Genomic DNA, 26,102 nt, shown 5'->3' on the forward strand with positions numbered 1-26,102 from the left:
GCCCCTGCTCTATTCCAAAGGGCAATGGATCAGAATTTGAGTGGACTGCCAGGAGTCCAGTGCTACCTGGACGACATCCTTGTCACTGGGACAAATGAGGATCATCTTCGGAACTTGGATGCGACACTACAGCGACTGAAAAAGTACAGACTCAGAGTTCGTAAGGACAAATGTGAATTCTTTCAGTCTTCAGTTGAGTACCTGGGGCATGTGATTGATGCTACTGGCCTGCATAAGGCGCCGTCAAAGGTCAAGGCGATCGTGGAGGCCCCAGCACCCCAGAATGTGAGCCACTTACGTTCATTCCTGGGGCTACTTAACTACTATGGAAAGTTTATTCCAGACTTAGCAACATTGCTGAAGCCGTTACATCAGTTGCTATGTCAAGGCAAAACATGGAAATGGACTGAACTGTGCAACGAAGCTTTCGCCCAAGCAAAGAAAGCATTGCTGAAGTCGGAGGTCCTGACACGCTTCGACCCAAAGCTACCCGTGCAGCTAGCATGTGATGCATCACCATATGGGGTGGGAGCAGTCATATCCCACATCATGCCTTCTGGTGAAGAGAAACCTATCGCCTTCGCATCACGCACCTTGAACAAGGCCGAGAGTAATTATGCATGGATTGAGCGCGAGGTCTTGGGAATCGTTTTTGGAATTTGAAAATTTCATCAGTACCTGTTTGGGAGAAGGTTCACACCCCTGACGGACCACCGTCCATTGACTTCAATCTTCGGGCCCCACACCGGAATTCCGTCTCTTGCTGCAAGCAGGATGCAAAGGTGGGCTTTACTGTTGTCGGGACACACATATGACATCAAATATCGCAAATCAGATTTGCACGGCAACGCAGACGGTCTCCCGAGGCTGCCCTTGCCTGTTACTCCCCCAGAGCCTCATCAGATAGACATCTTCTACTTCAGACAGGTGGAGGGAGCACCTGTCACTGCAGCTCAAGTGCGAAGGTACACCCGCAACGATCCAGTCCTGTCTAAGGTAATGGATGATGTCATTCGAGGGACAGCTACAGGAGATTCTCCTAGTTTGAAACCTTACGCTTCAAAAAGAAATGAGCTCTCCGTCCAGGCAGGTTGTCTTCTCTGGGGACGCCGTGTCATCATTCCGCCACCTCTGAGGGAACCTGTACTGCAACAACTTCATGCAGGCCACAGTGGGATGGTTCGGATGAAGGAAATGGCAAGAAGCTACTTCTGGTGGCCAGGTCTCGATGGAAATATTGAGGAGAAAGCCAAAACATGTTCCCCGTGTCAAAGGGTCCAGAATGTTCCACAGCTGGCAACCCTACACCCCTGGGATTGGCCTGAAGAAGTGTGGCAGCGCGTACATGTGGACTTTGCCGGTCCTTTCGAAGAGATGATGTTTATGGTGGTTGTGGATGCTCGTAGCAAGTGGCCGGAGGTCGCTGTGATGAGGTCTACCACGGCAGAGAAAACAATTGAGAAACTTGGTGAGATGTTCAGCTGTTATGGCTCACCGCAACAACTCGTAAGTGACAACGGTCCACAATTTGTGTCACAGGAGTTTGCAACCTTCCTGCAAGTGAATGGTGTCCAACACATCAGGTCTGCACCCTACCATCCCTCTGCTAACGGCATGGGAGAAAGGTTCGTGCAAATTTTGAAGCACGCCTTGAAGGCATCGCAAGGTCGGGGCTCAATCCACCAACGTCTGAACAGCTTCCTGTTGTCCTACAGGAATGAGCCGCATGCCACAACTTCCCCCGCTTCGCTCATGATGAAGAGGCAGTTGCGGACAAGTTTTGACTTACTCAAACCTCCAAGGGCAGAGCAGGTTGTCCAACGTCAACAACAAGCTCAAACTGAAAGACGAGAGAAAAGAGCCAAGGAGAGACGGTTTCATCCTGGAGAGCATGCCCTAGCTCGAAACTACAACACTGGACCGAAATGGGTTCCTGCTACGGTGATCGCGCAGACGGGCCCTGTGTCTTACACGGTTGAGACTGCTGAGGACGTCGTCTGGAGAAGACACACTGATCAACTGTTGCTAGGAGCAGAGACAGCCACAGAGGCTCCAACGGCTGCTTTGCCGGTAGTTTCCGGATGATACCGCAAACCAGCATCCTTTGCCACAGTGCTCTTCTCCAACACAGGAAGTCATAGAGACTGTTCCACCTGTGCAAACTCCTGACGTTTGACTGACACAGGCACCTTCTCCAACCAGGCCTGTGTCAATGCCTACTGCTGTGGAAGCCAGCGATGACCACCGGTATCCTGTCAGAGAGCGGCGGCCTCCAAGACGCTTGGATCTGTAGGCTTAGCGACTTACCCACAAGACTGGGGCAGAACAAACCCCAGGGTAAAGTCAGGGTTTGAGGCAGTCTACCTCTACCCTTGGTTAGTTAAGTGCATTGAAAGTAACTTACCTGTTGAGGAATAATGTGGACATTTCATTTACGAGGGGAGGAATGTGTTATGTATTATGTGTTCTCCTCCCACCTGCGGTGGCGCTGTCACAGCAGATAAATGGTTGGGTTTGTTCTCGGTTGGGTTTGTACTCTTGTTCTGTATTTTCTCTGGAACTTTCCGTTTGAATAAAGAAACAGCATGTTTGTAATCTCAGGGTTCTGAGCACTAATTGTGTTTAAGTGCAACGGCACAGGTACAGACACAACACCCCTCAATTTTAATATGTCCCTGCCAGCTCGCCTCTGCAGAGGAGCCACTGGATTTCCCGACCCGACCGAACCTCCGCAGCCCACCACCTCCACCAAATCGCAAGCTGTTGTCCACACTGGAAACATGTGGCTAACTCGCCTATCAAATTAAGATGAGGCCCAACTGTGAAAATGGTTCTGGGCTCTTGCCAGTGACATTGGGTGAGCGTCTGCGTTGGTGCTAGCTGCACATGAGAATTAACTACTTTAATCCCAGTTCCCTGCTGTTTCCCCATACCTTGTGAAAGTAGATCTTATTTCACTGCTTGCTGTAGGAGAACAGTGCCACCCTACTTACAATTTCTTTAGACTGTCATATCTAGGTAATCAACTGTGAATTTTGACTCATGGTTTACATCATAATTCTTAATCGTTCACTTCATATTGACGGTATATTGTATTTTAGACAACATTAACATATTACTCATGGTTTATGCTGTTCTTTGAACCAGTAAATAAGATTACGCCTACAGCGAGCTAGCTGACTGATCCTTATCGGCTCCTTTAGGTACCCATCAACTAGTCATTAAAGAGCAGCAGTTTAATCATCTACACAAGTACCCCAAATAGATTCCATTTTGGTAGTTTCACAGATGCCAGCTCGTTATAGCAACAATGCAATTTGTCGAATGTACCTTTCTCATCGGATCAAAAAACTATTTCAAGCAACCACTGATCTGTTGTGTGGAAGGAAACCTGACTTTCAAGTGCTTGGTTACCAGGCTCTCTAACCAAGGGGCAACACCTTCTCAACCTCTAGTCAACAACATCTTCCTCCTCATGTTATGAGTTATTTATAGAAACGGTGGGTATATTCACACACACACACACAAACAAAACCACTGATGTAAAACTACAACAGGTAATTTGTTATTTGTGGGATCTCCCTGTGGCAATTCTCGTGGTAAATTGCAGGAAATTTTCTGCATCTTGTGTTTTGTCTGTGTTCTTGGTGATGCCACTGTGTCTTTTTGTGGCTCTCTGCTGCATTATCCTTTTGTGCTCAGGTCTCTGGTGTTTTGCATTTATCTCTGTATTCTTGTTTTGTAGCTTGTTGTGTTTTCTCTTTTTTCTTCTTTTATATTGTTGCAGGTGGGGGAGACTTGTGATGTGTTGCACTTGTGCTACTTGTCACCTCCCTGTCTTGTGTAACGTTTTCCTCAGTGTTTATTTTCTGTATGTTCCCTATGCCCTTGTTCCCATGCCATTCCACCTCTTATTTGCTTTTAATCCACTTATTGTTATTCTTTGTCCTGTTTAGTTAGATTTCTTGTTCCTTTGTCTGTCCTTCCTACTTTTGCTTTTACATAACCTTTTTTATCCACTATTGTTCTTAAACGCTTCACCTCTTCGTGGTCTATCACCAAAGTTGTTGGGGACTGCCTATTCTTGAAGTCTCCGTATACCCCAACATGTACTCTCCACCAACTTGTGACTCCCTACTCCTCACTCTTCCTGCATCACTCATCAGCTTATCATATCTCCTCCATCACTTGTCCCTCTCACCATCAGTGCTGACCTTTGTACTATTACTCCCTCAGCCCTCAACCACCCTCACCATTTTCCCACTAGAGCTCACCTTTCTCTGTTTACCCTTTTGATATCTTCATCACCTTTCCCTTATCCTTGGCTGTAAATTGATGTCTCCATTCCCCTTGGGCCCTGAAGCCTTACCGTGAAAGGTTTCAGAGGGAGAATAGTTGATGCACAAGTTTTCATTGGGCCTGCTATATATTCACTGTGGCCTGCCTGTCACCAGGCTCCCACTGGCGCCACTTTCCCATCTCAAACATCATGTTCACTGGTTTGATGAAATTTTAGTTTTCAAGCAGATGAAACATCAAGAGTAAGAGGGAGACACTGGCGGCGGTAAGACGGTTTGGCTGATGGAAACAGATTAGGCGCCATCAAATAACCAGAGAAAAATGGAAGAGGCAGGCTTGTGGGAAAGTTGGAATGAAGGGCAGGCGGGACAGCTTGAGGGAAGCCAACTGAGGTTGAAGGCAGGAGAATGAAAGAAAGAAGAAAGGCTTGGATTTATATCACACTTTTCATGACCTCAGGCCATCTCAAGGCGCTTTACAGCCAATACAGTATTTCTGAAGTGTAGTCACTGTTCATACCAAAGCACATCACTGCAATCCGAAAATATTGCATCGGATGTTATGCAAAATACAGGCACATTACAACAGGATGTAATTCATTTTATTTCTCATTGTAATTAGCTAGCGGTTCATACAAAGACTTGGATTTATATAGCACCTTTCACTAGCTCAGGATGTACCAAAGCGCTTTAAAACCAATGAAGTACTTTTGAAATGCAGTCATTGTTGCAATGTAGAAAACACGGCAGCCAATTTGCATACAGTAAGCTCCCATAAACAGCAATGAAATAAATGACCAGATCCATCTGTTTTAGGTGTTGATTTGAAGGATAAACATTGGTCAGGACACCAGGGAACTTTCCTTCTTTTCTTCAAAAGTGCCATGGGATCTTTTATGTCCACCTGAAAGGGTAGACGAGGCCTCGGCTTAACGTCACATACAAAAACTGGCACCTCCGACAGTGCAGCGTTCCTTCAGTACTGCACAGAAGTGCCAGTCTAGATTATGTGCTCAAGTCACTGCTCCTTCTGATGGGGTCCCACTGGTTGCTATGGAAGCAACAGGCATACTGTGGCTCCCAAATCCCTGCCCAACACTTCACTGTCTTCCTTGAATAGAACTAGGAGGCTGGAGTTCCTCATGACAAACACACTGTGACAGCTCCCTACGCATTTGGCACTGACATGCAGGATTCATAATCGCTGGTTTGCCTCAACTTGAAGATTGAGGGAGTGGAATCCCCTTTTATTCTGGATATTCAATGGCTCTGAAATAGGAGGCCACAGTGTAATATGGGTGCCATGTATTTCTCCCTGAGCTCTGGGAAATCCAGCAATATGACCTCAGGAAGGATGTTCTTGCCAGAGGAAGGATGTTCTTGCCATGGAGAGAGTGCAGCAAAGATTCACCAGACTGATACCTGGGGTGGCAGGAATGACGTATGAGGAGAGATTGGGTCGATTAGGCTTATATTCGCTAGAGTTTAGAAGAATGAGAGGGGATCTCATTGAAACTTATAAAATTCTAACAGGACTAGACAGACTAGATGCAGGAAGGATGTTCCCGATGGCAGGGGAGTCCAGAACCAGGGGTCACAGTCTAAGGATAAGGGGTAAGCCATTTAGGACTGAGAGGAGGAGGAATTTCTTCACCCAGAGAGTGGTGAACCTGTGGAATTCTCCGCCACACAGGGCAGTTGAGGCCAATTCATTAAATATATTCAAGAAGGAGTTGGATATATTTCTTAAGGCTAAAGGGATCAAGGGATATGGGGAGAAAGCAGGGACAGGGTACTGAATTTGGATGATCAGCCATAATCTCATTAAATGGTAGAGCGGGCTCGAGGGGCCGAATGGCCTACTCCTGCTCCTATCTTCTATGTTTCTATGATAGAACTGAATAGCTGTTTCATGCTGCTGACTAGGCATCCTACCAAAATGGATGAATTCCTGAAGATGGAATTGATGACCTGTTGTGTACAGGTTCAGACAGCTCCCTGGCCAATGTTGCCCATGTCTGTGGTTGCAGCGTGGAAGGTACCTGTGGCATAAACGTTGAGAGCTGTGCTGACTTTGATAGCCACTGGTGGAGCTGTTCTGTTAATAACCTGCAGCTCCAGTAAAGTATGTGGAAAGTAGCATAGCTTATCAGGGCAAAATCACTAAAAGCAGAGCTTCTCATTCAGTCCCTCAAAAGACCAGTTGGGCTATATAGCCGTTGTGAGGGGTAATCATGGGTTGGCCTCATCCTACTTTGATGCTGCCTCACTTTGTTTGCAATGTAGAAAACACAGCAGCCAATTTGCACACAGTAAGCTCCCACAAACAGCAATGAAATAAATGACCAGATCCATCTGTTTTAGGTGTTGATTTGAAGGATAAACATTGGTCAGGACACCAGGGAACTTTCCTTCTTTTCTTCAAAAGTGCCATGGGATCTTTTATGTCCACCTGAAAGGGTAGACGAGGCCTCTTCTGTTTGCCTCCTCCACCATCAAGATAGCAATAAAGGTGAGATTAGGAAATCCATGCTGCTCAACAGTATTGGGAGTTAAAAATGTGCTGGTGACCAGAGGGTCCCTCACTCTGGCAACTTGAAGTGCAGCTAAATGACCCAGCTATACCTCATTTATCTGTGTGTCAGTTACACCGACGGAAACGATGCCTAAGAAGTATGTAAATGACAGGAATTCTGACGTTATACATCATATGCCAAGACACATTTACGCTGGGGGCGGGGCAGACATAGGAAATGGCTCCTCGCACCCAGACCAGAAATTTAGGTAGGAAGAAAAATGGATATAACCTTGGTGGAAACAAGCCTAATCCAAAAATCTGACCCATGAGACTTTGTTGCACCAACATTATACTCCTATCTCACCAAAACATGTGCACATTTTTGGCCTTGTACTATAGGCAGAAAAGAATAAGGAGGCAAGAATCACCCACTACAACCTATTTGGTCAATGATGCCTTCTTTTAACTAACTGGTTACAGAGAGGATGCTTTGACAACTCCCCCACCCCATGACACTGTGTGAATAGGTTGTCAAAACCTTAAAATACAGCATGAATCTTAGTTTACTTCCTTTAGGAAGCTAATGCGTAACAATGGGAAACATGGATTTTTAGGCAGCCGGAGGTCATTCTGGTGTTTAATTCAAAATATAAACACAAACTGCAGTGAAAATGACTTACAAAATATCTCAAGGAGAAAAACTGAAAAAAATCTACTAATAAAAGCCATTGTGCACTTTTACAGAATGTGTGGTTAGCTCCATTCTTTACCTCCACCCCTCCCTCACCCCCCAGCCATTTACTTCAGAGACTTTGAAAGGTCTGTTTAATCTGGGAGACTAGAGAGAATGCATCAATAAAAGGCCACTGCTGCTGCTGCTCAAGCATATGCCTTGTATTCAAGCCAATGGTTGGCAGAAGAATGCAGAAAGAAAGCAGCAAAACCTTCAAAATCAAGGCACAGGGAAAGCCTGGACTCGAGGGAGGGTGGTAAACTGGAGATGAAAGTACAAAAAAAAGTCATCCCAGAGATTGAAGTGCCAACGTTTTGGTAAAAACATCAGATGATAAGCAAATGGCAGCAGTGCCTTTTGGGTCTTATGCAAATCTATGCTTTCGAGGTATTAATAAAACATATCAACTAGGAATCATAGCAATGATTCTACAATCTGGCACTGCTAGTGGCACTTACAGGGAGCACATCTCAAGAAATTGCAGGACCACAGCCCATGATTTTCCATCCAATTTTTATTGGCTTCTTATTAACTGTGAAGTTTTAACAAATTGTGGATCTTGATGACAACATATACCACAAAAGGAAAGTATAGAATGTACATATTTTCACCAGGGCCCAGAAATCAAACCAGAATCCTGCAACACAAATACAGACATTTTCTGAAAAAAGGAATACTTAATATATACAAGATATTAGTAATTTCAGTTATTAGATAATAAATGTTTTCTTAAGTTATTACTTTTTCAACAATATGGATGAGATAAGTGACTTGGTTCAGTACAACTCTTTACCCAGAGAGTGGTTAGACTTTGGGACCTGCTACCACATGGTGTAGTTGAGGTGAATAGCAGAGATGCATTTAAGGGTAAGCTAGATAAGTATCATAGAATCATAGGATGAAACATCACATGAGGCCATTTGGCCCATCGTGCCTGTGCCGGCTCTTTGGTAGAGCTATCCAATTAGTCCCACTCCCGTGCTCTTTTCCCGTAGCCTTGTAATTTTTTCCCCCATCAAGTATCTATCCAATTCCCTATTGAATCTGCTTCCATCACCCTTTTAGGCAGTACATTCCAGATTATAACAATTCATGAGGGAGAAAGGAATAGAACGATATGCTGATAGGGTTAGGTGAACTAAGGTGGGAGGAGGCTCGTGTGGAGCATAAACAACCGCATGGACCAGTTGGGCTGAATAGCCTGTTTCTAAGCAAGGTATATATTCTACATCCACATCTATTTACCTATTATTATTTCATGTTAGTGGATTTTCCATGTGTGTGTTGGGGGGGTGGGATGGGGGAAAAGTGTTTAGTAGTTTGCTAGTATGGGGGGGGAGGGGTGGTCTTCATGTTTAACAACATGGAGGCCGCGATTTTATCAGCACTGAGAGGGTGAGTTTGGAGGTGGGTCCAAGGTTAAAAATTTTTGATTGAGGCGGGTTGCGATCCCGCTGTCAACCCGCCTCCACGCTACTTTGCTAAATGCCGGCTCTGGGAGTCCCGATCGGTCCCGCCACCAAGTGGCAGGAGAGACCCTTAAGGCAGTTAACAGTTTGTTAACTGCCTGGATAAGCCTATTCTAACAGGGTATTTCAATTTTAGCACATTTTCAGCGTGTTCCACGCTGTTCCCAAACCACAACAGCTGATTGTGCCGGGTTCAGCAAGTGCCTGACTTCTTGACACTGCAGCATAGGCATAAAAACGGAGCTCTCAACAAGGCTCATTTACAGATGACAGAACTTTGTTTTATCAGGTGTTGGAACACTTTTTGCAGGTCTACTGAGCTTGTAAGTGCTGAAGCTGAGATCCATCTCCAGTGTGACCTCCTGGGAAAACCCTCTCCCCACATTGACTGAGGTCGCAGCCGCGGCAGGAGCAGAACCAGGCACAACAGCAGCAGCAACAACAGGAGCGCCAACCTCCTCCTCATCCACCTGATGCTACACAGGGCAGAGGGCGTCAGCGCAGGCCTGCACGTCGCCGCAGGAGATACCCCCAACACAGGGTTTACAGGCAGAGGATAAGCTTCCTCAAGATGACTGGGCAGCAGTGCCAAAGGAGGCTGAGACTTTTGCGAGAGGTAGTCGCTGACATCTGCGCAATGCTGCAGCAACACCTGGAGCCCAGAGGAGCGGGTGGACACCCCTTACCAGTGGCTGTCAAAGTCACCACCGCGCTCAATTTTTTTTGCTTCAGGGTCCTTCCAGGGCTCATCAGCAGACATCAGCGGCAACTCCCAGTTGGCCACACACACACTTACATCACGCAGGTTACAGATGCTCTCTTTGCAAAGGCGCACAATTACATCCACTTCCTCATGGATGAAGCACGTGTAACCGCGCGTGCGTTTGGCTTTGCAAAGCTGGCAGGCTTGCCAAGGGTGCAGGGCGTCGTAGACTGCACATATGTGGCCATTAGGGCATCCCATCATAACCCAGCTGCTTTTGTCAATCGCAAGGGCTTCCACTCCCTTAACGTCCAGCTGGTGTGTAACCACAGGAAGAACATTATGCATGTTTGCGCAAAGTACCCTGGAAGCTGCCATGACTCGTTCATCCTGCGGCAGTCTAGTGTACCTCCGCTCTTCAATCCGCCAACCCAATTTTCTGGATGGCTACTTGGAGGCAAGGGCTATCCCCTGAAGACGTGGCTAATGATGCCGTTGAGGGGGCCATCAAACGAAGCAGAGGAGCGCTACAATGCCAGCCACATTTCCACCAGAGCCATCATCGAGCAAACCATCGGCTTGCTCAAAATGCGATTCAGATGCCTTGACCAATCAGGTGGAGCCCTACAGTATTCAGCAGCCAGGGTCTCCAGAACCATCGTGGTCGGCTGTGCACTGCACAACATCGCACAGCAGCGTGGCTTCCAGCTGCCTGAGGAGGCGGCGGAGGAGGAGGAGGACCTTGCGGAGGCGGATGCGCCAGTTCCAGCAGCACGCGAGCACATTGCTGCCCGTGATGCAAGGATGCACTAATCTTTGCCAGATTCGCTTAAGTAGACGAATCAAACACATGTGGCTGGCACCTTCTTAACACACCATACACAATGTACAAGAACCTGTGAGTTCCTATCACTCTCATCGCCATCATTACAAATGCAAGTCGCCCTGAGCCCTCAATGTGCAACTTCCATTTCCCAGATCACATAGGCCAGAAATTCAACTGTTTGCCATCACTTCTGTTTAATACATACACAAAAGGATGCCAATGGCAAATATTAAACAGAACAAAAGACAACAGAACAGAACACCCAAGTGACTACCCTTGTGACTATTTGTGCTTTATCTTCCTCTTACACGTGCTTCTCCTGTGGCTTCAGCAGATGTGGAGGCATCTTGCTCACTTTCATGCTGCTCCTGCTTCGACACCTTTGGCGGGCATCCTCTGAGTTAGCGAGCCTGTAAGGGCTCGGCAACAGTCTGCTCCTCCTGTGGCTGTGCAGGGGCTGAGACGCCCATCTTGGTTGGGTGAGGACTCTGACCGATAGCTCCGCAGTGGCATGGGAGTGTGAGCACTTGGAGAGGAGCTCACACTTCCTTGTTGCCTGCCACCAACATCCCTCTCATGGGTCAGCCCCACTTCAGTGTTAGCAAGTGGCTGGACAGAACCTTGCTGCACATCAGGGGGGCCATGATGACCTGTATCTGCACTGGCAGTCCTCCTCAAAAGGACTTCCATGAAGCTCTGGTTTCTCTGCTTAATAGCTGCCTATTGCTCCTCCAGAGATGTCAATCTATTCTGAACATTCACCATGTTTTCCTGACTCTGGTGACTTCTTTCCTCCATGACCGTAGCCATCCTTTCCTCTGACGTAGCCATCCTATCCGTGGTGATGCGTTCATGTGCCATTGCCTCCACAAAGGCACAGCTCGTGTTAGACATGGACTCCTCCATCCTCTTCACACTCGCAGTAACCCTAGATGCAAAACCTGCCAGAGACTCCTGCACTTGTTCCTGGAGTTCCAGCACCGCTCTCTTTCTGGATGGCCTCAGAGGCACAGGGTCCACATGTCGCTGAGCAGAGCTGGGAGTGCCCTGCGGCCACCAATGAGGACCCTCCACTGCTGTCCCTGTCTCCACCATTTGCTGATGCTCACTTGTGAGCTGTGATACACCAGGTGACAACACTACTCTATCTCGCGAAGGACCCACCGAGGTGTGCGTATCTGAGTTGGTGCTGGGTACGCTTAATTCTGCTGACGCTGCACCCTCAGAAGTTGCAGCTTCCTCTGAGGAGTTTTCCGGCGCTTCCTCCTGGACAGTGGGGAGGGGGGCTCTCAATGGTCCTGTGGGGGAATAAAGGCATGAGTTAGACATGTGATACTAACGTAGCATGCGCAATGAATTGTGCAGATCTGTATGAGCATCAGATGCCATATCAGTCACTCATGCAATGTAAATGAGAGGGATGCAAATCTATTCTGTCATCAGCTTGCTCTGCTGCGCCTGTCTGACCGTCCCCCACTTCCAGATCCTCATCATCTCCGATGATTTCGAGAGCAGCCTCCTCAGCAGTGGTCATATGGGCAATGGAAGGTGGCCCTCCTCCTGTCCTGGCCCTCTCCCTCTTATTGTGGGCTCTCTTTTCCTGCAATGAGGGACACAAGTGGAGTTTGAGTGAGAATGATGGTCTGAGTGTAGAGAATCCATAGCATAGATGCTTAGGAGACGACAAAGATGGAGTGAGGTGCCAATACCAAGAGCCCTCTCTGTGCGTTGTTAGTTGTTGGCATTGCATCACATTGATAGGAAGTGTGAGGGCAGCATAGTTGAATAGTGAAGTGATTCTGTACATAGAGAGAGAGGGATGGTTAAGGGTGCAAGGGATGTAAGGGTAAAGTGGGATGTGCAGGAGTAGGTTGACAATGCAGAGTGCTGGTGATGAGAGGAGATGGAGAGCACATTGAAGGTAAGTGTGATGTTATACTCACTGAGCGTACCAGGTCATTAAATCTTTTTCTGCACTGGACCCAGGAGTGAGCACACAAAGATCTGAAGCTGACCTCCTCAGCAATTTGCAGCCAGGCTGCTTTGCTTTGCTGAGGAGGTTTCCTCCGTCCAGATGACGGGAAAAGTACCTCCTTGCGCCCTCTCACTCTATCCACAAGAGCATGGAGGGAGTCATCATTAAAGCAGGGAGAGGCCTTGGCTCTTGCAGCAGCCATGGGTACAATTGCCAAAACAAGAACCAGCAGAAAAGGATGAAAAGGAAACAATGCTGCATGGACAGACATCAGCAGACCCGAAACCACTAATTGGGCCAGGTAACACGCACGCAGAGATTCAATAGGCTACTTAACTCAAAATCGCAATTTTTGACCGGCTGAAAGTGGAGGCGGGGCCAGAACCCACCGACCACCTGACCCGCACCCAACCCGCCTCCAATGATAAAACCGCGGCCAGAGGGTGGGCCGACACTATCCCTACTGTTGTAGTAAAACCTAAGTAGCAGCATCACTATTATTTATTTTATGCAATTAAATTTAAAGTATTCTGCTCCATGTCTGTTTGCTGTATGTTTATATTCAAATATTAATGATAAAAATATATATTTTTTAATGCAGGTATTTAGTGCAATCTGGAGATTAAAAGGTCGCAAGGTTTAGCGAATTATTTTCAGAAACAACAGGAAACCAAAGTTAAGAAGATGGCAGGAGGTTAGGGAGAGTTTGCAGCAGTTTTTAAATGTCTGTTCAAATGGGCTGTTATGGTCATTTGTAATTATCCCTCCCTTAGATGTGGTACCAAAAGAAATGCATGCCTAGCCTTACATAAGAACATAAGAAATAAGAGCAGAAGTAGGCCATATGGCCCCTCGAGTCTGCTCCGCCATTCAATAAGATCAAGGCCGAACTTCTACATCAACTCCACTTTCCCGCCCTATCCCCATAATCCCTCGATTCCCTTAGTGCCCAAAAATCTATCGATCTCAGTCTTGAATATACTCCACGACTGAGCCTCCACAGCCCTCTGGGGTTGAGAATTCCAAAGATTCACAACCCTCTGAGTGAAGAAATTTCTCCTCATCTCAGTCCTAAATGGCCAACCCATTTATCCTGAAACTATGACTCCTAGTTTTAGACTCTCCAGCCAGGGGAAACAGCCTCTCAGCATCTACCCTGCCAAGCCCCAAGAATTTTATACATTTCAATGAGATAATCTCTTATTCTTCTAAACGCCAGAGAATACAGGCCCATTCTACTCAATCTCTCCTCATAGGACAACCCACTCATCCCACAAATCAATCTAGTGAACCTGCGTTGCATATTAACCTTCATCATCAACTTTAACCTTCAGAAGATCTGCATGTCTTCTGCACTGATATTGCGTGTAAGAAACACAACATATTATAACACAACGACGATTTAGGCCATTTTTTACATGTTTTAACTAACAAAGAACTTTGTCTGCTGAATAGATTCCCAAAAATATCTGCAGAATCACCACACCAGAGTCATATTTGTAAATGTTCAAGGTGTGAGAAATATTAATGAGAAGTAGACAATCCGGTTCTTGGCAAGGTCCAACAGCTATAATTGCACACGTATTCATTATCACCCACTTCCTAAAAAAAGACCCTGGAGGGGATTTTAACTCTACGTACCTGGCGGAAACCAGATGGATGGGCAGTTAGAATGCCTGGATGCTGCCAATTCCAATTTTAATGAACGCATCTGAACAGGTGGCTAAGCCACCCAGCCAAACCCAGTGGGGTCCTAATTCATATGTGCTATTTAGGGTCCAATGATGTCATCGGGCCCCATCAGCAATTTTAACTTTGGCCTGAGCGGGGTAGTGGCTGTGACTTTGCCGCCAGGTGAAGGTTAGCGTGAAGAAATCAGGAAGCTGCTGTGGGGCCAGGAGGAGCAGGAAAGTTTAGGTCTCCCCTGCCCATGCAGTTAAAATCGCTGTGGCCTCATGCTGCTGTGGCCAAGTGGGAAACGAACTGACACCGGCAGTTTCCCACTGGCAATTAAAATCCATCCATCTTGTGAAATAGAGGTGGTGAAAGTAATCTCCTCTGACATATCCTCTGATGCAGGTCCTGAAGTACTGACTGGTATCGTTAAAATGCCTCGGCAATTGTAGCACTTGCATTTATTGTCCCTTCACAAATTCCTACTCCTTATCTGAATGCAGTGTGTTTGGAAGACACTGCTATATTCACCACTTTGCATATTGCAACATCAAGTCAGCTGCAACCAAGAATAATGCTTCAAAGTACTAGCGAGGGGATAAAAACCCAAAATGTAAAATTCAACGACTACTAACATAAATCAACAAAGAATACATAAAAATTCAAAAAAGCAATTTCACGAAAACCCCATGTTCCCCTTTTAAGAAGCTTGCTTCACAGTAGGCCAGGTCCCAGGACTGGCATGTGGTTTGGGCAGAGCTTCACCCAAACACACAACATTTGGCATGGGGTCTTGTTCAGGTCATTTCAATATTTAAATGAGGCCTTCTCTTGATGATAGTATAGCCCCTACACTTTGCCCCCAAATCACCCATTGGAAAATTGGGTGCTCTTGGCAGTGTTAGTGTAAGGACAAGCATCCAATTTTCTAACTCATGGCCACTGCCTACTAGACTCTGTGCTGTCGGCAGGGTCTTGTATCTCATCTTTCTCTTTGGCACTAATCAACCCTCTGGCCTGAACATTAGTAACTTTAGACCTTTGCGATCTCCCCCATTTTATTGGAAGCAGAGAGTGTTGAAGATATATGGCAGGTCCAGTGGTTTCTGGAAGGGGGCGGGGAAGAAGGGGAAGAGTTATTATTTCAGGTGTAGACATTATCTGGCTGATTACACACCCTTTGTTCTTTTAAGTGATTAATTGTTGCATATCATCCAGTCTCTGGCTTGTAAATAAACCTGTTTGCTGACATTAAATCCATTAACTCCTCTATGTGATAGGAGTCCTTACACACGATACTTGACCGTTATCTTTTGTTCTCCTATTCCTCCTTTCACTTTTTCTTCAACCCAATTATTTTCCCATCTCCAGTTCTGATGAAAGGTCTACACCTGAAACACTAATCTGTCTTTTCTCTATACACATGTTGACAACAGCATTTTCTGTTTTTATTATTGCTTTATCCACCTGCATAAATGTGAAAGAATGTCATAAACTCCAGTGTGATATTCATTCATTAATACATATATTTTGCAGGCTATCTGAACATGCAAATCTTATATATTTCACTGCCATATGTTAACTGGAATGTTATCAACAGAGCTGAAAGTGGTAGGATCATACAAGAATAAGACTGGTGTTTTGATGATGAAGTATCAGCATACTGTGCCACTGCAAGTTTAATGTGCCTTTGCACCCAAGCTAACCCTATGAAAAGTTCTTGATTTCTGCCACAGCATCAGGGTACAGTGGAATGTCTAGGTCAAATGAAGTCCCCATGGGGAGAGAGGAAAGCAGAAACTAATATAACATTGATAAGCCCCTCACGCTACATTTCCAAATAGAAACATAGAAGATAGGAGCAGGAGTAGGCCGTTCAGCCCCTCGAGCCTGCTCCGCCATTTAATGTGATCATGGCTGATCATCCAAATTCAGTACCCTGTCCCTGCCTTCTCCCCATATCCCCTGATCCCTTTAGCCTTAAGAAATATATCTAACTCCTTCTTGAATATATTTAATGAAATGGCCTCAACTGCCTTCTGTGGTAGAGAATTCCACAGGTTCACCACTCTCTGGGTGAAGAAATTCCTCCTCATCTCAGTCCTAAATGGCTTACCCCTTATCCTTAGAATAACTGATTCAAATGCAGTAGAGAGAAGTTCTGAAAACGGGGTCTACCTAATCTTTTAGGCCTAAGAATGATGCATAGTCCTGTGTGACTAAAAACAAGGGTAGAAAAGGGGAAATGGGAACATATCCCTGTGGTTAAATAGATACAGGGATCTTTTTTCATTGTATAGCTGGAAGAATTTCTATAGCATATAATAATAATGTTCCACACACAAGAACATATCAGGGTAGATTTTCCCCTGGTGTGGACCTCAAGCAGGCAGGCAACCACCGGAAGCCTAATTGCCCCCAGCAGGATGCACTGTCCGTTTTAAGAACTTGGCCTCATTAGCATTCGGCCGGTGGGCTGGGGGGGCGGAAAACGAGGGCCATGGGGCATCCCGCTGCCATATCAAGCGGACAAGCCAGCCTCTGGATCAGAAGAAGATAGGCCCATGTGGGTGGGAGGGGGAGATCTGAGCAGCAGCAGCTCAGTTTGGTTTTGCAGAGTCCAGAGGTACACTACTACTCCTCCTGCAGCTGCAAAAATATAGAGTATAACTTACTCTTGGGCTCCTCTTCAGCTCAACAGACAACTGGTGCTAGGCGTAGCATGCGCCACGCACGTCATCAAATACTGTCCTAAAATCGCAAATGAGGTCTTATATATGTTATAGGACTCAGATTTACATAGACTCAGACACTCTGGCCGCCCCATGGTAGGCCCAGAGGATGATTGTGGCGGCTACAGTGACTGCGGGAATGTCGTTTCCCACCATTGAAAATCTCCCCCTATATGTCTCATTCAATAAAAAATTAGAAATATGAGCTTAAAAATCAACATCGTAAGGCTTTTAATTATTTAGTGAGAAAACCTGAGCTGTTTTGAACTATTATGTGCCTATAACATATTAAAATTCTTTCAAAGGTTGCCTGCTCCATTGCTAGGTGCTGTGTTATCTTTTCCACACAAATTACTCAAAATGCTTTCTAAAAAAAGGCCTTTCTTTTCCTTCAGAAACGAACATTTCTAATATCCAAGACAAGATCTTTTAAACAAAACAAAAAAATTGCATATTTTGCAATAACACAATTACATTTATCCACTGAATTGTCCTTGTGGAATTGTCCACAGTGTCAGCTGTGGCTCAGTTGGTAGCGCACTCACCTGTGAGTCAGAAGGTTGTGGGTTCAAGTCCCACTCCAGGGACTTGTAGCACATAAATCTGGGCTGACACTCCAGTGCAGTGCTGAGGGTGTGCTGCGCTTTCAGATGAGACGTTAAACTGAGGCCCCATCTGCTCTCTCAGGTGGACGTAAAAGATCCCATGGCAGTATTTCGAAGAAGAGCAGGGGAGTTATCCCTGGTGTCCTGGCCAATATTTATCCCTCAATCAAAATTTTAAAAAAAAGAGTTTATCTGGTCATTATCACATTGCTCTTTGTGGGAGTTTGTTGTGCGCAAATTGGCTAACACATTTCCCACATTACAACAGTGACGACACTTCAAAAGTACTTCACTGGCTGTAAAGCACTTTGAGACGTCCGGTGGTCGTGAAAGGCGCTATTATAAATGCAAGTCTTTCTTTCTTTAATGCTTTCATTAATGTTTTTACTTGAAGGCATTAGCCTCTCCCAAAAATCTGGGCTTGTATTTGATACTTTTGCACAGAGCTGTGAATCCGTTAGCTGAATACAGATTGTGCAGTCTGAACATCTAGGATGTATCAGTAACATATTTCTCCAGCTTCTGTCATTATTTGAAGAAAAGTTAGGCAACAAATTTCAAAAGCTTTATTCAACTAAAGTTTCTATTAAGTTTTTTTTAAACTGAGGATGTGTGTGCGTCCGAGAAAAAAAGAACTGTCGCTTATAAATTTCAGAAAGCATACTAAGCTAAGACAGAGAGACACAGGAGTCGACAATCTGCAGGGGAGTGCATTCCAGCATAAATGCCCAGATGAGTCCACCCTTGACATACAAACATTTAAGCGATCAGCAAAACAGTGACCATCCAAGGAGGGGTGTGTCAGGAACTCTCCGCTGGAAAGAACTGTTAAGTATCCCCAGTGGTCCCCTTTGTAAGGGGGCTGCATTTAAAATTGAGAGTTGGGAGTTCCTGCCCTCTGTTACGTCACTGAACTTGTAATGGCCCAACCACTTACAAAGCCTGTGGAAATACTGCCCCAAAGGCCGGGAACTGCCATACGCAACTGCTGGTTTAATTCTGGCTCCTCCAGTGCACGCCTGCCAGAGCTGTGGTGGGAATGTGCCAGAATGGCAATGTCCAGATAAGTCCCCCATCTGATTCTATCTTCCTTCCTTAAAGGCGAGTTCTTTGGCTCAATTTGCTGCCATTCCTTGATGGTCCCACTGAGGTCTGGTACTCACTGCAAAGGGGATTATGGAAGGAGGGAAAAGCTGCATCCTATCATTCTGTGATGCATGTATTATTTCATCAATGAGCTCACTAACTGTTCTAGTTGTTATAACTCCTCTTCCCCTTGGTCTGCTGAAAAATATAGCTTTTTAAAAATACACTTGGCTTCATGTAACGCTCTCAGTAATAAACATCATCTCTGTTTAGAAGGGTTGCAGCATCTTGTCTGCGAGCTTTTTCATGTTTAGTGGCATATTTTCCGGCTGGCGCTGTTCCCATACAAATGCTTAACGTGGCCATACGAAGTCTCTCTGTGCAGGTGTTAACTTGTTTATTTTAAATATGAGTTAATGCCTGCGTTAAAAATAGCAGACAATGAAATTAAATATTAAAGTGTTAGGCACTAGTATGGGTAAACGCCTGTTGGAAAACATAGCCCTAAATTTTATACTTTGTTTTTAGATATTGGCCCGGATATTCCGATCCCTACGGGTGTGTAGGCACTGTGTACCCACCCGTAGGGACATCGGAAATGTCGATTTCAGGCATGCACTGAAAACCGACATTTCCGATCTGTCAAGAATGCTCATGACAGATCGGGTGCCTGCCCTGGAGAAAGGCCTCTACGGGCGGAGAGTTCCGCTTTCTGGAGACCCTCGGTCCGTAGAAAACCTTTAGAATTCTTACACCAGGAGAAGAGTTGAAAAAAGTTTTCAAAAAATTAAAAATTCAGTCATTTATCATTTAAAAATATTTTTTAAAAAGGTTTATTTTTAGCCCTGTAAAAAAAATATTTTTTTCAAAAAATTAAATTTTTGTTTAAAATATTTAATTTATTGTAATTTCAACTAATTTTAAAAATGTGATTTAAAAAAAATTATTTAATGTTTTGAAGTGTTTTTGGGGTGCTCTCCATTCATATATTTGACAGATCTATCTGTCAAGTGTATGAAGGGAGATTCCCGTCTTTGATTGGCTCCCCATGGCCCATGTGACCCCAGGGATGCTTGCAAACCACCTGCGCCTCTGGGATACGTAGGCCCTGCGCACTTGGAGCTCGAGAAGCTCAGCATCGGAACTATATGCACCTTGGAAGCCTCGGGTAAGTGCATAGATTTTTTCCAGATCGCAGGCTTCCGCACGCGGGAAGCCTCCGATCGGAAAATATGGAAGATTATTTATAATGGGCACCATTTGATAACATGTAAAGTAGTTGGTTTCCAAGCACAGTTCTGCAATGAAGCTGAAGAACGTCAATTAACTAAATCAATATTTGTATATGCACATACACCGAGGTATAAAATGAATAGACGTGTACAGTCTTTAACCATTTTGTTCTTAGCAAGCTATTGTGGTATTTTCTCCCCTTCTCTTTAGTTCTACCTAGGTCAAAAGCAGCCTACAGCTAAACCAGTGCCAGTATGTAACCAGCTGCTATGGGATGCACAAAGACAGCCCAGGTTAATGCTATTTTATATGGATATAAGGTGTGTGCTTTGGGTGGAGCAAAGTCTAGACAGTCTGTATGAACCCTGATTTTCATTTCCAAAAATACTAAAATAAGACTTGCACTGTCTTTGTAAGGCCTGATTCTGCCGCTTGAAAACCCAAGTTACAAAATGTAGCGAAATCAGGCATGTCATTGGTGGAGTCGTACAAAATTTACCTTAAAAATAGCAAGTCCGTAGCACAACTAATTTATTTTTCTAATGCGTTTCATGTTAAAATATCTTAGTTAAGGGTTCAAAGACCAATGACAGACTTCTTCACCGCATGCTCTCCAACAACTCCATAGAGCATCTGCTATGCTAAGTGCATTCCTCTGAAACGAATAAATGCAAGGTTCTGTGGAAAGTTTCTGCAATAAGGATTCAAGTTTTTTTTAAAAATTGACTCCCACATATCTATGGGCAAATGCTTATCCCTAAATAACAGTTTCACTTTAAGAGACAAGTGGAGAAGGAGATAATGGGATAATAATAGGTATACCTGTTTAGGTACCAGTGGTGTGGACAAAAAGGGTGATACAGAAGAGGGAACCATTAGCAACTACAAGGCACTGGGAAGCGAGTGGTTATCCACAAGGGAAACAGTACAGGTAGTAGGAATAGGCGAGTGGTTATTGTGGGTATTCTATCATCAAGGCGTTAAGATAGTTTCTTATGTGGACGAGATCCAGAGTCCTGAATGGTATGCTGCTTCCCAGGTGCCAGGGTTCGGGACATCACAGAACGAATACAAAAGGTTTTGGAATGGGAGGGCGAGCAGCCAGAGTTCGTGGTTTATGTGAGAACCAATGACATAGGTTCGAGGTTCTGAAATGGGATTTCAAGGAGCTAAATCCTAGATTAAGGAGCAGAACCTCCAGGGTAGTAATCTCTGGATTACTCCCAGCGCCACACACTGAACCAGACTGGCACAGAAAGATTAGGATTGTCAACATATGGCTGGAAGAATGGCAGAGAAGCAAGGGTTCAGATTCCTGGGACATTGGGACCACTTTTAGGACCAGGGAAGGCTGTACAGACAGGATGGTCTTTACCTAAACCCAAGGAGCATTCATGTCCTTGTGGAAAGGGTAAACAGGACAGCGGAGAAAGATTTAAACTAGTTAGGGATGTGGGAGGGGAAAATCCACACTAAGTCAAAAAGTTTGTGAAAAACACCAGCAGGACATATGGGCAGGCTGGCGACCGTTACCCACATAAGAGTTCTGTACACAAATGCACACAGCATAAGAAATAAAGCAAACGAGTTAAAAGCAGAAATTCAGCTTAAAGGGTATGATACAGTAGCCATTACAGAAACCTGACTACAACCTGAGCATGATTGGGAGCTAAATATTCCAGGCTATCGGAACTTTATAAAGGACATGGAAATTGGAAAAGGAGGGCGAGTATCAATATTTCTAAGACACAATTACCACCGTAGAAAGAAGAGCTATCAGTAAGGGTGATGGGGCAGTAGAAACAGTATGGGTAGAGTTAAGGAACAGAATAGGATGCAAGACTTTGGTAGTAGTTGTCTGCTGGTAGGAGTTGCCTACAGACCTCCTGATAGAAGTCGTCGTCTTCTTTCATATGGTAGTAGCAAAGCAAATCAAATGTCAATACCTAAGTCAGGTATCCAGGCCAAAGTTTCCAGTGTAACAGCATGGATATCTTGTAGGCTCCCTGCAAATTTCCTCCAAGGGCAGTGCTCAATGATGTGCTTCAGGGTCTGATCAGGAGCTCCACAGTCGCATGATGGGGATGCTTTAATCTTCCATCTATGGAGAAGGTGGCAGCATCTACCATGACCGGTTCTGAGGCAGTTGATGCTTGTCCATAATTTGCGAGGAAGGTTTGATCCTTCAGGTTGTACTGTGGGGTCCTCTATAAGGGATCCATTCAGTCTGTCACAGTTCTTCCAAGCATTTCGCCATCGGTCATCAAGGCTGAAGGGAGATCGCTGAAGGGCTTTGGCAACGGTCCAAAATGGCCTTCTAGATTGGAGACGGGTTGGTGGTAGGTTGTTCAAGTCGGCCTGGATCGGCATGTCTTTGCTGGTGTAGCGGTTGCATTCTCTTCGCTGATGGACAGATTCATGTTTTGCGTGGCCAAGGCAATGTCACCAGCGTATACAAACTTGCGGAACTCTGTTTCGGGCAGGTCACTGGTGTAAACATTGAATAATATGGGTGCCAGGACAGAACCCTGTGGGAGTCCATTGTGCAATGTCCTATATCTGCTCTTCTGGGTGCCAGGGTGCATGGAGTTGAGAAGATAGTAGTGATGTAATGGGAGGGGGCGACGAGATAGATGTACAAATACGGAGATCAGGGAAGCATGCAGCAAAAGCAATGTTATTATAATGGGAGATTTTAATTTTCACATAGACTGGGAGAAGCAGAACAGCTCAAGTATTGAAGGCAATGAATTTCTAGAATGTATTCAGGACAGTTTTCTAGATCAATGTTTTAGAAGCAACAAGGGAACAGGTCATACTGGATTAGTGATGAGTAATGAACCAGAATTAGTTAACAATCTAACTGTAAAGGAGCATCTTGCAAACAGTGACCATAATATGATTCAATTTGATATTAGGTTTAAGAGGTTTAAGAGGGAGAAAGGAGAGTCATAAACCAAGGTTTTAAATTTAAATAAGGCAAACTTCAAAGGGGCGAGAAATGAATTAACTGCAGTAAACTGGACGGAACTGTTAATGGGTAAACCAACAGACAAACAGTGGGAATATTCCAAGAAATATTTGGTACGATACAAAACCAGTACATACCTCCAACAGGCAAAGGCTTCACTTGTATAGTTAAGCAACTTGCAAGGGATATTACAGCTAACAACAAAAGCTTTTTATAAATATATTAAGAGAAAGGTAAGACTATAATGGTTAATAAGGAAGTGGCAGACTTGTTAAATGAGTACCAAGTATCCGTTTTCACAGTGGAGGAAGAGGACAAAATACTAACAGAACAAGGGAATCTAAAAATTAACTCAAGGGAATGAATGTGAATTAAATACAAGTTAAAAGATGGTATTGGAGGAAATAATGGGACTTGGGATAGACAAATCTTCAGAACCGGATGGTTTCCACCCCAGAATATTAAAAGAAATAGGTGGGGAATCAAGATGCATCTGTCATAATTTTTCAAAGCTCCCTAGATTCAGGAATTGTGCCTTTGACCTGAAAATTGTGAAAGTCACTGCATTTTTTAAGAATGGAGTGAGAAACTAGTTAACCACAGATCTGTCAGTTTAATGCCACTTGTGGGGAAGTTATAAGAATCTATCACCAGAGACAGAGTGAGAGCATCTGGATAAGTCTCAGCTGATCAAAGAAAGTCAGCGTGGATTTGTGAAGGGTAGGTCATGTCTGACTAATCTAGTTGTTTTTTTTTTTGAGGAGGTCACTAAAATGGTGGATAGGGGAGTGTCTATGGATGTTGTCTATATGGACTGCCAGAAGGCAATTGATAAGGTTCCGACCATGAGATTATTCGCAAAAATTAGAGGTTCGTAGAATTGGAGGTAACCTTATAACATAGGTCTGTAATTGGTTGGGAGGTAGGAAACAGAGAGTAGAGATAAAAGTTCATTCTCTGATTGGTGGGGTGTGACAAGTCATGTTCCCCAGGAATCTGTACCAGGGCCTCAGCTTTTTACTATATATATTAATGACTTGGGTGAAGGAATAGTGTTGTACTGTATATCCAAGTTTGCAGATGACACCAAATTAGGAGGCATAGTAAGTTGTGTGGCTGGGAGCAGGAACTTACAAAGGGACATAGACAGACTAAGTGAGTGGGTAAAACTTTGGTAGATGGAGTTCACTTTGGATCTGAGAAAAGCAAACCGGAATATTTCTTAATGGTGAGAGACTAGGAGCTGTGGAGGAGCAAAGGAATTTAGGTGTCCATGTACACAAAATCACCAAAAGCTAATGCAGTTACAAAAAGTAATCAAAGACTAATGGAATGTTGGCATTTAGCTCAAGGGGTTGTAATTTAAACTTGAGGAAGTGAAGCTTTAACTGTACAGGACTTTGGTCAGACCCCATCTGGAGTACTGTGCTCAGTTTTGGGCACCAAACGTCAGGAAAGATATATTGGCCTTGGAGGGGGTACAGCGCCGATTCACTGGAATGGCTTAAAGGGTTAAATTATGGTAATAGGTTGCATAAACCTTGCTTGTATTCCCTTGAGTTTAGAAGGTCGAGCGGTGATCTAATCAAGGTCTTTAAAATGACAAAAGAATTCAAAAGGGTAGATACAGAGAAACAATTTCCTCTGGTGGGAGAATTCAGAACAAGAGAGCATAATCTTAAAACTAGAGTTAGGCCATTTAGCAGTGAAATCAGGAAGCACTTTTCCACACAAAAGGTAGTGGGAATCTGGAACACACTCCCCCAAAAGGCAGTGGATGCTGGGCCAATTGAAATTTTCAAGACTGCGATTGATAGATTTTTGTTGGATAAGGGTATCAAGGGATATGGAACAAAGACGGGTAAATGGGAGTTGAGGTTCAGATCAGCCATGATCCGATTGAATGGCAGAATAGGTTCGAGGGGCTGAACGGCCTACTCTAGGGAGCTTGTCTGGATTTTAAAATTCTCCATTCATAGGGAATTCAAAGATGAATATGCAGCAATCAGTATTGAAAATAAATTATAGGAACTATACACAATATTAACAAATAAATGGACACACATGCAAGACTCTAGAAAAAAAGTTTGAAAGTTGCCATTGCGACTTTCATTTCTGGCTGCAGATCTTCCCTATGGCTGGTGAACTTCCATACAGGCCAGCAATTGAGGAACATGGTGCCAATTCAAGCCAAATTGTGGGCAGCATGATGTTGTGGGCTATACCCGCTATGAATTGAGCTGACACGACCTGAATTCATTCCATGTAGGATCTTTGCAGCTGGTGGAGAGGATAATTCGATCTCAAATGTTTTGAACCCAATTTCCAGAGATGCAAGGATAATGTTCTAACTCACTGCTTCAGCCTTTTCCACTCTCAGGACAATTTTCAGTTAACTTGAAAAAACATTTGTTTCAGAAGATGACTTGTTCCATATCAATTTTTTCCAAATTCTTCGCTAAAGCTTTCTACCCACTTGCACACTGGGGAGAGTCCAGACCTGACAGTTGGAAAGGCTAAAACTGATCCGCATTCAGAACAATTGCAGTAGCAGAACATTAACATGTTGGATCCGATACCACAGGAGCAAGAAGATGGGCTAACTAAGAATAGAAACGAATGCATGTCAAGTGATGCATTTAAAACAATTTGGATGAAAATATAAAATGTAAGTACATCATATGTGTATACAAATTGACAAAGCCCTGGAAGTATGAACTGTATCTTAATTACAAAAAAAAAGTTGGCGTCTTACTAACTTTGTACCAGTAGATGGAGTCAACACCCTTTTGATTACTATCCTACAGAGCAGTGGCGCACAATTAAATTTTGGTGAGATACACTTTAATTTTTATTGAGAAAGCTTTTGAAGGACAGCGCCAAAGCTGAATAAAGTAAGAGAGAATGAGGTAAATCTAAGAAGTAGTGATTAGGTTGCATCAAGCTTCGTTTTTAGAAGCTTGTAAATTAGGGTTGCCAACTCTGGTTGGATTATACTCTGGGAAGTTTTGTCGCATGACCTCCCACTTCCAACCCCCGCCCCATCATCCTGCCATCGGTCATTTGACACATTAATCTGCATGGCAGTCAGTTAATAATGGCAGCTTAAACCACTTTATCCATTGCACGGTTTACCAGTTAAAGCACGCGTGTGCCAGAGCCACGTTGCACCCTGGGCGCGTTGCAGCACTGCTGTTTGCCGAGAGTCCGGTCGTAGTGGAACAAGAGAAGAAAATGCTCTATGATTTTTCTCCTAGGTTGCTTGCAGGGGTGTCCTGG

The 26,102-nt window shown here is 44.5% G+C and overlaps 1 protein-coding gene across 7 annotated transcripts in view; it reads right to left on the reverse strand.

Moving 5' to 3' along the window:
• The window catches only part of akap7 (A kinase (PRKA) anchor protein 7), a 209,997-nt gene that overhangs the window by 69,669 nt on the left and 114,226 nt on the right, over nucleotides 1–26,102 (reverse strand). Inside the window, exon 8 of one of the 7 annotated variants that reach the window (XM_085997135.1) lies at nucleotides 6,197–8,186. The exons of the other annotated variants lie outside the window; for them this stretch is intronic. Coding sequence (XP_085853261.1) covers nucleotides 8,092–8,186 — 95 coding nt within the window. The 3' untranslated portion in view covers nucleotides 6,197–8,091. Of the gene's footprint in view, nucleotides 1–6,196; nucleotides 8,187–26,102 lie in introns of those variants that run through there. 7 annotated transcript variants of the gene reach the window in all.

Source organism: Somniosus microcephalus, chromosome 9, assembly GCF_052327205.1.
Source record: "Somniosus microcephalus isolate GS21.2 chromosome 9, FLI_Smic_1.0, whole genome shotgun sequence".
In the NCBI taxonomy this organism is placed as follows: Eukaryota; Metazoa; Chordata; class Chondrichthyes; order Squaliformes; family Somniosidae; genus Somniosus; species Somniosus microcephalus.